This window comes from Platichthys flesus, chromosome 4, assembly GCF_949316205.1.
Source record: "Platichthys flesus chromosome 4, fPlaFle2.1, whole genome shotgun sequence".
Lineage (NCBI taxonomy): Eukaryota > Metazoa > Chordata > Actinopteri > Pleuronectiformes > Pleuronectidae > Platichthys > Platichthys flesus.
The window spans coordinates 1332306-1344996 of record NC_084948.1 but is presented as its reverse complement, the minus strand read 5'-3'; the positions used below and the strand labels follow the sequence as shown (position 1 = coordinate 1344996).

General features: G+C 38.5%; 2 protein-coding genes across 2 annotated transcripts; one reads left to right on the top strand and one right to left on the bottom strand.

Moving 5' to 3' along the window:
- Nucleotides 1-3987: 3987 nt before the first annotated feature.
- LOC133951360 (uncharacterized) lies at nucleotides 3988-8651 on the top strand. Its single transcript, XM_062385265.1, has 6 exons — nucleotides 3988-5825; nucleotides 5981-6026; nucleotides 6118-6209; nucleotides 6776-6886; nucleotides 7146-7413; nucleotides 7561-8651. The coding sequence occupies exons 1-6, from the start codon at nucleotides 5215-5217 to the stop codon at nucleotides 7771-7773; spliced, it is 1341 nt and encodes a 446-aa protein (XP_062241249.1). The 5' UTR covers nucleotides 3988-5214; the 3' UTR covers nucleotides 7774-8651.
- On the bottom strand, nucleotides 8508-11570 carry LOC133951361 (G2/M phase-specific E3 ubiquitin-protein ligase-like). Its single transcript, XM_062385266.1, has 6 exons — nucleotides 11496-11570; nucleotides 10978-11231; nucleotides 10662-10790; nucleotides 10119-10259; nucleotides 9424-9535; nucleotides 8508-9112 (listed from the first exon to the last, which is right to left on the bottom strand). The coding sequence occupies exons 2-6, from the start codon at nucleotides 11146-11148 to the stop codon at nucleotides 8895-8897; spliced, it is 771 nt and encodes a 256-aa protein (XP_062241250.1). The 5' UTR covers nucleotides 11149-11231; nucleotides 11496-11570; the 3' UTR covers nucleotides 8508-8894.
- Nucleotides 11571-12691: the final 1121 nt, after the last annotated feature.

Genomic DNA, 12691 nt, shown 5'->3' with positions numbered 1-12691 from the left:
ATGACCCGTAGTAAGTAAAAGCCAACCATCGGCAAGTACTACAGCAATCAGAATGCGAAAATGTATTTCCATTGATTTTTGGTGAATATTTGAAACTATAAATTGCATCCTGTTTCACTATTATGTAAAATATGAACAAATACTGACCCGTAGTAAGTAAAAGCCCACCATTGGCAAGTACTACAGCAATCAGAATGCGTAAATGTATTTCCATTGATTTTTGGTGAATATTTGAAACTATTAATTGCATCCTCATTCGCTATAATGCAAAATTTCAACAAATAATGACCCGTAGTAAGTAAAAGCCCACCATTGGCAAGTACTACAGCAATCAGAATGAGAAAAATAATTTCTATTGATTTTTGGTGAATATTGGAAACTATTAATTGCATCCTCATTCGCTATAATGCAAAATGTCAACAAATAATGACCTGTAGTAAATAAAAGCCCCCCACTGGCAAGTACTAAAGCAATCAGAATGGGAATATGTGTTTTTATTGATTATTGGTGATTTCTTTCCTGAAACAATTCCATGGTGACTTCTATGTCACCAGTCCGTGGGGTGTAATTTGTGGACGGTCCCTAAAACAGATTGCAGCCGGACCGTAGATTACAGCGCTGTTCTTGCACAGATATCGATAGCAACAACTAATTTCGGTGTGATTTTTTGTCAATACGCTGTCCTATACTGTCCTCAACATACTACACCCGTAATATAGTGCAATTGTGTTGATTAAGCCGATTGCTCGATTAATCCGATTTCAAAACTGAATATCCGGCGAATATCCAACCTGCTGCTAACTTTTACCTGCTGAGATCGGTCAAATCCTACGGATCGTCGGTGCAAGGCTTCGCCGGTTTAACTTGACGAGGCTCCCACGGGGAGGCGACTTCACTGCTCAGATCCAACACCGCGGCATCATGCCAGCTTCAGGCCGGCTTCCTCCTCGGCTCCGTTGGCAGCGGTTCAAGAAAACAGCTTGATTCTACCGGGTCGCAGTTCGGAACATGATCCAGCGACCCCAGCGGGTCCCGCGCCGCGTCTGTTCGCTGTCGGAAAAAGTTCAACAAGCGACCTCTTCCAAAGCCCCTTCCGAAGATAAGTATTACATTGTCCTTTTTAACACTCATAGTAACCACTCTAGCTTTAGATAATATTCTGACCACCACTCTGCAGTCCCTGGTCCTCAGCACACTGACACTCGTCTTAAACCCTCGCACGCCACAGGCGCCGCATCGGCGTATTTATTATCTGATCTGAGACTCGGAAGCATTTTACCTTTTCAGAATCATAAAACCGCGCTGTGGTTGAGGCATGCTATCAGTATGCTATCTTGTAGTATTATTTATACAGTATGCTATCTTGTAGTATTATTTATATTATGGTCACTTACTTTCTAATTATTTTTAATTATTTTCTGTATCATGGTCACTACTGTTTCATATTTTTCTATTTTCATTACAATAACACTTAACATCATTCCACTTTATCCCCAGCACCTGCTTTTTGTACAGTGTCTGTTTTTGCAGGTTGTTTGTTTTCATACTCCTATTATGTGTAGTTTTAGAAGTGTACTTTTTTTTTACAGTGCTTCGACACTGTTACTTTAATTCTGTTTTTCTATTACTGCTGTAACAAGTGAATTTCCCCATTGTGTGGATAAATAAAGAAATCTAATCTAATCTAATCTAATGCAATACACACCTGAACCGTACCGATTAATTTCCTCTAATTGATCACAGGTGCGCGTGCACTTGATGGCCGTCTCCGTATATACCGAGACCACGTGAGAGTCAGTCGTGCACGTCCTCAGAATAACCTAAACTATGGAAGTAAATCTGTGTCATCGGGATTTGAAACAAAAAAGACATTGAATTTCTAGCACTGAATATTTATGCATGGAAATTATGTATTTGAATGTTTTTCAACGTTTAAAATTCAACCGCAAAAAATTCAACCTCAAAAATTCAACCTCAAAAAATTCAACCTCAAAAATTCAACCGCAAAAAATTCAACCTCAAAAATTCAACCTCAAAAAATTCAACCTTAAAAATTCAACCTCAAAAATTCAACTGCAACATCCGGGGATCCAAGGAGGAGCAATCGATTCCAGATTCAAGATCAGGAGCGTGCGGGAGTGACCGACACCAATGCAGCTTTGACTTGTCAGCTAGCACAGTGACTAGCCATGTCCAACAATGGTGCTTCGGTGAGTGTTTAAACTCTTCTATATGCCATCGGTGTAGTTTGTTACTGTAAGATGTAGTAAAAGACAGCTGACATGTGTACATTCACGGACTTTATTGGACATAAACTAAGTGGAACTTAAACAAGATGACGTTCGGATTTTTTTTTTCGAACGGGCCAGTGACTGGCATGGGTAACGCCAGGATTTCAATTTTGGATGGGCCACTATTTAATAGGAAAAATAATAGTTATTATATGATCCCTGCCTGACTTGTTTGTGTTTATCTGCTGTAGACGAGCTTTAACAGCGCGGTGCGCCGCTCTCTGTCCCGTTAAAAGTGAATGTCGGTCACCCAGCTCTCTCTCTCTCTCTCGCTCCACTGTCTCTCTCTCCTGTTACTACATGTGTTAAACCACATGCACGAAAAGCCAAATCAAATCAGAAATACATAGACCACTTCTTTTTAACTCGCATACATATTTATTTTCATCAATGCTGCCTACCACACAATCAAATCCGAACATCCCTTCCTCTCTTTGGAAAAGACGGTCGCTCGGTGTCGACGTCGGGACACAATATTGCTCTGATGTTGCATGTCGAAGGTGAGTTAGCTTCAGCGTTGTCAGAGCTGTCAAAGCGTCTTGGTGTAACGTGTCTCCCACATACCTGGGACACCGTTCTCCACCGGCGGCGTGAGGGCGGAGGACGGGCACGGCTGGGCTGGGGAACTTTATTTTGTAAGGTTTCCCGGCCCTGTCAGCTGTTTTAAGACACGTCACACCAAGACGCTTTGACAGCTCTGACAACGCTGAAGCTACAGCCGAAACAGTAAGGACAGGGCCGGTCTTTCCTACAGGCGACATAGGCGGTTGCCTAGGGAGCCACTCAGAGGGGGGCGCCAAAAACTGCGCCGAGCCAAAAAATAAAAATATATATATATATTTTTTTTTTGCGCCCCCTTCTATATGTGGTATGGTGCAAAATAATGTATTTAATTACTTTAACAGTAATTTAAGTTGTTTCATAAGAGAAATCAGTAAATGACAGCAGCACTCAGGTGGAACGTTTGGCACAGGAGCAGTTGCACCCCGTCCTGTCTCTTTGGGGGTAACGTCTGCCCACATGCCAGGTGTAGTCTGGATGAGGAGCTGAATGCTCCGTGTCGTTATTGCTGCTGCATTCATTCTGTATTCTACAGCTTAGTAGTGGGTTAGAGTCACCTACGTTAGCTCCTAAAGCTTCGCTTGATCACCACGAGTGTCATTGAGACAGGTTGTGTTGTTTTGATTGTCTACTTAGACTGGTAAAACTTTGAAACTCCGCTGGGCAGTGAGGATGGATACTCGCGCACTAGGTGGCCGGGGCTACATTCGCCTGTATTGGTGTTTGATTTACCTGCGCGTCGTCTTGCAGGCGGGTCGCGATAGTATATTGTTTACTTTACAGTGTGTAGCGCCAGAAGTGACGCTTGCCTAGAGCGCCAAATGTCCTAGGGCCGGCCCTGAGTAAGTAGGTATGATTACATCCTATCCTTACTTCTCTGATCACAAGAAACTAAAACTGTAATACCCGAAATGAATTTTAAAATCAAAATTTAGGTTAAAAAAAATAGTTAGGCCTATTTTAATTTTTGTCAGCTGGGCCAGTGAAAATACACAAGTGGCCAGTAAAACTCCCTGGGCCAGTAGGGACATTTTTTTATGTTGAACCCTTGACATATTAGATTAGATTAGATTTCTTTATTTATCCACACAATGGGGAAATTCACTTGTTACAGCAGTAATAGAAAAAACAGAATTAAAGTAACAGTGTCGAAGCACTGTAAAAAAAAAAGTACACTTCTAAAACTACACATAATAGGAGTATGAAAACAAACAACCTGCAAAAACAGACACTGTACAAAAAGCAGGTGCTGGGGATAAAGTGGAATGATGTTAAGTGTTATTGTAATGAAAATAGAAAAATATGAAACAGTAGTGACCATGATACAGAAAATAATTAAAAATAATTAGAAAGTAAGTGACCATAATATAAATAATACTACAAGATAGCATACTGGAAATAAGAATATTGCAATGTAACCATTTTAAGTGACCATGATATAAATATAGATGTTAAGTGTTGAATATTAGGATGTACACATTATAGAGTGGCCACGGTTTATTCATTGCGTTTACATGGACATTATTAACCCCGCAGCGTAATGACCATAGCAGCGGCTTTAGCGGGGCATGCGCAGACGCATCTCCCCGACAGTAACCCGGTTATGCTGTTTACATGCATCAACTGTGCATCAATAATCGAACAATGGGGCTTCGGTGAGTGTTTGAACTCTTCTATATGTTTGTTTTTGTAAGATTCAGTCATAGACAGCTGACATGTGTACATTAACCGACTTTATTGGACATAAACTAAGTGGAACTTAAACAAGATGACGTTCGGTTGTTGTTGTTTTTTTCAAACTCTCAGTACCATGTCATATTATATAGGCTAGTATCATAAAAGACCCACCAAAACCAACATATCAGACATATACGCATTATAGTGTGACCATGGTTTTTTGTCCCGTACGACCTTACAGTTGTGAGGCGGAGATTGTGATCTGTCATTGAAGTTCTTAGTAAATGTAATCAGAGCTGTGTAGAAGTTAAAAGATAATCTGTTTGACTTTAAATATAGCAGTTTTTAAAAAGCACAAAATTAACGAGGTTTCGGTTTAACGAGTAATGTGTTAACTAGTCACTCAGCATGCATCGTGGTAACCTTAAAGTTACTTTCCTCTGATTAAAAAACAAACAGAACAGCATTCAGTTTTACTTAAATTAATGCAGCAGATTTTCAGTTGTAAAAGTATGCAAATAAATGTAGTAATCATTACTATAGATTATAGGTCTTACAGTAAAGATTTAGTTTATCTATCCGCAGTTTACATGACATAACTTTTTTTCTCTCTCTCTCCTAGGAACTGCTGCTTAATCACCTGTTAGAAAGACTTCGCTCTCGATTGGAAAATATTCTGGGACGCATGCCTCTGGATTTGGACTTTTTAGAGTTCACTTGCACACAAGAACTTGTGTTTTTAAATGCTGTAGCTGGTCAGGTAGCTGTTTGTCCAGCAATTTTAGATGCACTTACACAGTTACACAGTCTTATAAACATAGAAAAAGAAAAAAGTAAGCAACATATTGTAGTTGTGCAGTTTGAGGAAGGACCAGCTGGGCGACAACGAATGGCCATATCCCCAGACCACCTTTGCAACCTTCTCGAACTTAATCTGTCTGTCCCCTGTATTGCTAAACTTATGGGGATATCCAGAAGCACAGTGTACCGGCGCATGGCCGAGTACAATCTCTCAATAAAGGCACTAAACAGCACCATGACAGATGAAGAGTTAGACCAGTGTGTGAGAGACATTAAATCCAGACAGCCTCATTCTGGATACCGAATGGTGAAGGCACTTGTGCAAGCGAGAGGACTAAGGGTGCAGTATAACCGTGTCAGAGCTTCCATGCACCGTGTTGACACCACTGGTGTCATCTCCCGTATGCTCCATTTGGGATGTATTGCTCGACGGACCTACTCAGTTCCAGGCCCCCAGTCTTTAGTTCATATTGATACAAACCATAAATTGATTCGGTAATTCTTTTTAAATAATGTTTTTGACAAAATGCAAATGAATTATGAGTATGCTTGCCCTTAAGCAATGTAGGTATTCTGTTCTGAGTGTTCACACTATTTCTTACTTGTAGTACATTTTATATAGTTGACAAATTCAGCATTTTTCCTTTCAGCTACAACATTGTTATCTTTGGTGGCATTGACGGTTTTTCCCGCAAGGTAAGCACAGTTGGCAGGAATAAGTGTACACATTCTTATAATCATTAAATACTTAACGTCTCATAGTGGTGTAATTGCATTTGTGCTGCAGATAATGTATCTTGGTACCGCTTCCAACAACCTAGCATCAACTACCCTGGCTTTCTTCCAACAATCTGTTGAGAAGTTTGGGTTTCCTCTAAGGTAAATTTATATTTTTAACTAAGATTTGTTTTTACTGTACAGTCCAACCACGGGAAGAAAGTAACTAAGTACATTTACTCAAGTACTGTACTGAAGTACTTGTGCCATGATTTTCCTCTCCTCACCACCTTCTATTGTGCCCTTTGATCAGTTTATATGCCTGCATGTTTCAAACTAAATTAAGTCATGGAAGTTGAGCTAAATATTATGAAAACATAATTTAAAAGTTAAAAAAGACAATTCATTGTTAAGAATGCTTGAGAACCTTGACTTTTACTGCAATACTTAAACTATATAATACTTGTAGTAGGATTTTCATGCTGGACTCATTAGTTTAATGGAGTACTTTTACATTGCTGTTCTTTTACTTAAGTAAAGGATCTGAATCCTTATACAACCACTGAGTACAACACAGTGACCCACACAACTAAGCTTTAAAGTAATTTTATTTAGTTTATTTAGATGCTTCAACCACGCTGGTTACACTGTTTTTATAACCAACCAATATACTGTGATCAATATTACATGTATTATATATGATTTTTAAATGTTTTTGTCTATTTTAGGGTACGTGGTGATCAGGGGGTAGAAAACGTGGACGTTGCTCGACTCATGTTTTCAGTTCGTGGCACTGGAAGGAGCAGCTTTATATCTGGGAAGAGTGTTCACAACCAACGGTGAGTTTCACAAAATAGATCCTGCTATGAAAGAGCTGCCACCCCACTAATGTCACATTTGGGTGCAATGACATATAGTATGTATACAAGATCTAATTTTTAAAGACATTTTTTTTTTGTTCACTTGTCTTAATAGAAACATCAGTGATGTTTCCCATTAGTTTATTTTGGGATACTAGAAGTTGAGTGGAAATAAGTTTTTGATATTACAATAAAGTTTAATTTAAAAAAAGTTTTTAGTAAATTAAACATTTTCCAGGATTGAGCGGCTGTGGAGAGACTTGTGGGTAGCTGTAACAAGCATCTACTACGATGTTCTCCACTACCTTGAAGAAGAGGGCTTCCTCAGCATCGACAACATTACACACCTCTTCTGCTGCCACTTTGTGTTCCTCCCACGCCTGCAGGATGACCTCGATACTTTTCGCAGTGGTTGGGACAATCATCCCATAAGAACTGAGAGCCAGATGACCCCTAACCAGCTGTGGATGCTGGGTCGTGCACATCACCCAATTCCTGAGCCAGAGGTACATGCAAAATATAATGTGATTTTAATATGTAGTGTGGTCCACATGTGTAAGCAGTTCAATTAGAAGCCAAGAGGACATATTGAAAATGTGCCTACTGTTTATTCACATAATACTGCATGAAATTTCAAATTGTTCTATTTGTAGGATATGGACATTCCAGATATTGAGTGGGAAAACAGTGGACTTCCCCATGATGACCACTCAAGCATCATTGTTCCAGATGCAGATTGCCCGCTGAATGATGAACAAATAACATCTTTAGGAGATGCAGTTAACCCAAGAGCTGCATCCCAGTCCTTTGGCTGTGATATTTACATTGCCACTGTTCAGTTCTGTGAGCAATTTCTTTCTCTGTAAAACAACTGAATTGAGAGCAACAAACTAAATGGATGTTGTCAAAGCTTTGATGTAAGCACTGATTTAGCCCTCGGGCCACATGTTTGACACCCCTGCCTTAATGGCTGGGCCACTAAGGACAGTTAGTCAGCAAGAGAAACAGAATTATCTCAGCAACCTTACCTCCACAAATCACATCAAAGTAATATCTTGAAAAGATCTTTAATTTTAGTCCATTACTGAAAAATGTTTAACTGATAAACTGATTTTGTTTTATGAGAAATTGATTTCTCATGTATTGTTTGTACAAAATATAATAGCAAGAACTTTTGCACTTTAACTAGATCTTGTATCCTGTGACAACTGACACAAGATACATTTAGCGTATACTGTACCTGCTGTACCGGTCCCCAAACCACCACATAATCATATACAACACACAGTTTTAATTTGTGTGCTGTAAGGAAACGGGAGGAGAGTTTTGAGCTGTTAAAAAGGAAACAAGATACAATAGATTCAGAATGACTTAGCTACAGTACTCAGCTTTAAACTATTTTAGACTCTCAGAAGTTATTTGATTTGTCATATTTCATTTCATTCAAGAAATTTTCTATTATTTGTTTGACATCTAAAGGAATGAGCCATGTACCACATTTTTATGTGAAAGCTGAATATCGGCATTTGTTTTGTGATTCTGCAAAGACTTGCATCTTCTTCAGCTGTAACAGTGAAACCACTACAGTCAAGTCCACATAACTCCTGGATTAATGATTTATTTGTCTGCAGAGATTATTTATAATGAACATGTTGCCAAAAACCTCCTGCAACTTTATGCACACCACCATTGTATGTGTGTGAAATTGACATTTGTTTTAGTAAAACTGCAAAGGGCATTCAAGCCCTCCAGATGTAACGGTGACAAAATAAAATCTGTTAACGTTTAAAACTTTTTCAACCTCAGATGTGTCTAATGCCAAAAAACAAGCAATATCACTTAATCAAGTGTATCAATTTGGTGAGGGCTGGGCAAGTCTAACAATTCAGCCAACTCTTTAAACATTAATACTTGTTGCATAACAGTCAACATTTTTAACAGCCAACAAAGTTACATCAACATTTCGTACAAGATCAAATCTTGTCTCTCACACAAGGCCAAATCCTGTTTGGCAAGAGCAAATACAGGCCTGAATGTCACTTTCAAAAGATTTATAATCTTTGTAATGCCCTGGGATGCGTAAGGTCTCGAAGCAGGTGGAGGCTGTGGGGTATCGGCCCATGACTACCTCTACAGAGGGTCTCATTGGTAGAATCTCCCACCCGGTCCAGAATTTGACCAGATTAGTCAATTCAGTTGGTGTTGCTATGGATGAGATGAAAAAATTATTGAACGATGAACAAATCAAATGACAAAAAAATATATAATTTGACTTTACTTATCATTAGAGTAAATGACAGAGCCTGGCATTAACAGCCTACACGCAATAGAAGAGAAGTCTAACTCTTAAGATAATTTGTTTTAATAAAAGTCATTTTTAGAATGAGACCAGTTAGACTACTGACTATTGAGCTAAAAACAGCAAAATGACAATATTAAAAAAATCCACCCACAATGTGCATATTGAACATTTAAACAGCCAAGTAGCCACTTTCAAATGTATTTTGTAAACCTACCATTCACAATGAACTGTCGAAGATAGCCTGTCATGCGGCATCTGGTGTCAACTGAATAATCGGCATCATCATCGTCATCCTCACAGGGCCAAATGATTCGCTGAAGAAGTACCTGCATTGAAAAAAACATAAGAGAGCACTGAATCATTTTTCTATTAAGGGTTCCCACACATTTTCCCCAATGAATTTTCAAAATTTTCCATGAAATTTAAATGTTTTATCCCATTTCCATTACTTTATTTAAGTATTTAAAAATAGGCAGGCCTATACATCAAAGGGTGCAATAATGAGACTGTTACTCCGGGAGAAAGAGGAGGAGAGGAGGACAAACAACCAAAACAGTATACATAAAAAAACGTTTTGAAAAACATTCCAGTAATTCCAAACTATTTCCAGGCCTTAAAAAGTGTTCTAATTTTATGACTTTTCCATGAGTTTCATGTTTATGAGGAACTTGTACATCTTTATCATCATTGTATTGCATATCACTTTTGTAGGTTTTGATGATACATCAGTAGTTGGTACTTTTGGAAAGTTGATTCAGGGAAAGGGAATAGTATGTAGGAACACATAAATATTAAGAACAAGCTTGAACATGGACCATAATAGATGCTGATCAGGTATGAACTGTTATTGGCAATGGCATAGTAAGAAAAAATTACAAACATTACAAGATCAGAGTAATAAAAAATTACCTCAGTGCTGATATTCGCACCTCCCTCTTTTGGGAGAAGCAAGGCCACTGTGTCAGGTCGTTGGGTCAGCATTGTCCACATTGAGGTTTCTTTAAGACCTCGTCGAAACTGTTTTATTTGTCTTGTGACACGGCCGATCACCTGTTAATAGTAACATGACAAAGGGTATATCCCATAACATTACTCATCCTAAAGCAATGTCAGAGTAAAATATTAGAAAAACATTATTTTCAAGAAAATAATAACATTTAAATTCATCTGTTTTGTTTATATCCACTAGTGAATGAAGTTATATGATACTGTCCTCATGCTAATTTGCATTTATTACTGACCATCCACCAACTATTATGTTTCCAGGAAAATAACTTGTCACATACATTTTACAACATCATCCATGACAGTTTGTTTCCTTGCAAATGAATCAGAAAAAGTGTAACTAACTTTGTCAGACAGATAAATTTAGCAATGTGCATATTACTCAGATGATAAAAACAAACAAACTTGTAACTTTTGGAAGCACACATTTCTTAAATTTTCACTGACAGCATGGATCAGAAGCTTCTCAAAAATCCATCTCCTGTTCTTCTCGGTAAGGGATGGGAGGTCCCAGGCATAGGCCAATTCCTGGACACTTCCTGCATCCTTCTCTGACAATGTGGATTCCCCTTCAAGCTTTAGACAAGAGGCAAAATAAGTTGTTAGGCGATTAAAAAAAAAAAGTTGAGTAATGCCAGGTACAATGTGCCGTATGAGTTGGCCAAATATAAGCATCACTCATCAAGGACAATGGATACACAATGCACAGTGCACTGTTCATAAAATATAACATCAAATAAATAACTTTATTTGTATAACATACAAGCCTGATCGTTTCTCTTATGTCCAGGTCTGGACAGTCCTCCAGTGTAACTGTGGCAGTTTCAGGACTACCACCAAGTAGTACATGGACAATAGCAGGGCTGAGTCCAGCCAGGCATGGTCCTCCATTAAGAAAAGAGTGGCCTACCATTCTCCCAGCCACCATGAACATGTCACTTTCAACCAGAAAGTGAGAGGCTGAGGGGACTAAATGTCCAGGCTCTCCTTCGAAAAGCCGTGTAACATTGGCGTTTGCTGTTCAAGACATTAAAAACATCAAATGACAACAACATGGTTTTTACTATCTGTGATGGACTGGAGACTCCAGTTCTCTACAGTACAGCTATTATACATTTGATAGAATTCTTTGAACATTCAGGATACAGCAACACAACTAAGATATGACAAACTTGTATAGTTGTTATTTAAAATAATTTTACGGGGGGAATCTTTAATATGCTACTTAGAATAAACATTAAACAACAAAAAAAGAGGATGCCATACAGCTAACATACATACCAAAATTTATGCAAAATCCAGACTTCAGCTTTTCGATGCATGTTGAGAAAAAAAAGCGGGTTACACCCTGGCCAATAGCAGTATCTCCTGTAACACAAGGTTTGGTTTGACAGAATAAATTAAAAGAAATACTTGGAATTATTTTGGGGCAACTGAAAATTGATATTGGAGCAACCTTCAAGTCTGGAATTCAGAGGTCGTCCCCATTCCACATTAGGTTGCTTGTAAAAGGAGATGAGGGCCATGTCCTGTTCAGCCGGACTTCTTCTTAAGTCCATGCTGAAAAGTAAGGGACTCTCCATTTTATGCATACGGAGAAAGTTGTCCACACACTGAGATATGGCCTTGGTGGGGTCACTGGTTGTTAACCACCCTAATAAGAAAAAAATATGTTTTTTATTATTCATGTTTGACTGTAAAGATAGCAAAAAAATTGGATTCGATTGGACTCCAATCAAAAGCGAAAGCCATTAAGCCTTACTTTGACATAAACAGTGTTACAGTAACAAAAAAGTATTGATTACATAACTGAATGTGAGTTAATAATGGTGTGCTATGAAGACTTTGCTAAGACTGCTTTTTACTGTAAAGAATTGATGGTTTACCACCTACCATCTCTATCTGTTGCACAAGTTCCAGATGGCCCAGGTATTGCTGCTTGCTCTACCTCACTGACAGCACTTTCATGCCTCACTACATTCCCTGCTCTAGCCACATAAAATTATTTTTGTGTTACACTTGCACAAAGAGTAAGATAATTGCCATTGAGAGAAAAAACATGAACAAGTAAATGGATACCTTTCCCCGCAGGCTGAAGCGTGTACCTCAATAAAATCAGTGGCAAACATTTCTGCACAGACAGGACACTCCTGCATATCTGCTGTTGAGAAATTTAAGTTACAAGAAAGAACAATATTTTAAAAGAAAATGTTTCTGAATTAATTTTATGAATGCTATGTAATATGTTAACAGAATCTTAAACAAAGAATTCTTACATTTTCTCTCTGCAGGCTCACCGCTATCCACATTAGTCAGGTTATTGTCAACATTAATGACATCACAAGACTTGATGTGTTCTGTCAGGAGTGGAAGGGGAATTGCTACGCCACATTTCTGACAAGTGGCTTTTGGCATGCTCCTGAATGCTTCATCATTTTGTGGTAGGGGATCTGTGTTAAGTTCTTCTTGAATTGGGG

What these genes read in the sequence shown, in the direction of transcription:
- LOC133951360 (XM_062385265.1), top strand. Translation starts at nt 5,215, where the DNA reads ATGCCTCTGGATTTGGACTTTTTAGAGTTCACTTGCACACAAGAACTT. An exon ending in AAGTTTGGGTTTCCTCTAAG is followed by an intron (nt 6,210 to 6,775) that starts GTAAATTTATAT and finishes TGTCTATTTTAG; the next exon opens with GGTACGTGGTGATCAGGGGG. An exon ending in AAGAGTGTTCACAACCAACG is followed by an intron (nt 6,887 to 7,145) that starts GTGAGTTTCACA and finishes AACATTTTCCAG; the next exon opens with GATTGAGCGGCTGTGGAGAG.
- LOC133951361 (XM_062385266.1), bottom strand. Translation starts at nt 11,148, where the DNA reads ATGTTCATGGTGGCTGGGAGAATGGTAGGCCACTCTTTTCTTAATGGA. An exon ending in AGAAGCTTCTGATCCATGCT is followed by an intron (nt 10,260 to 10,661) that starts GTCAGTGAAAAT and finishes TACTATTAACAG; the next exon opens with GTGATCGGCCGTGTCACAAG. An exon ending in GTGCGAATATCAGCACTGAG is followed by an intron (nt 9,536 to 10,118) that starts GTAATTTTTTAT and finishes TTTTCAATGCAG; the next exon opens with GTACTTCTTCAGCGAATCAT.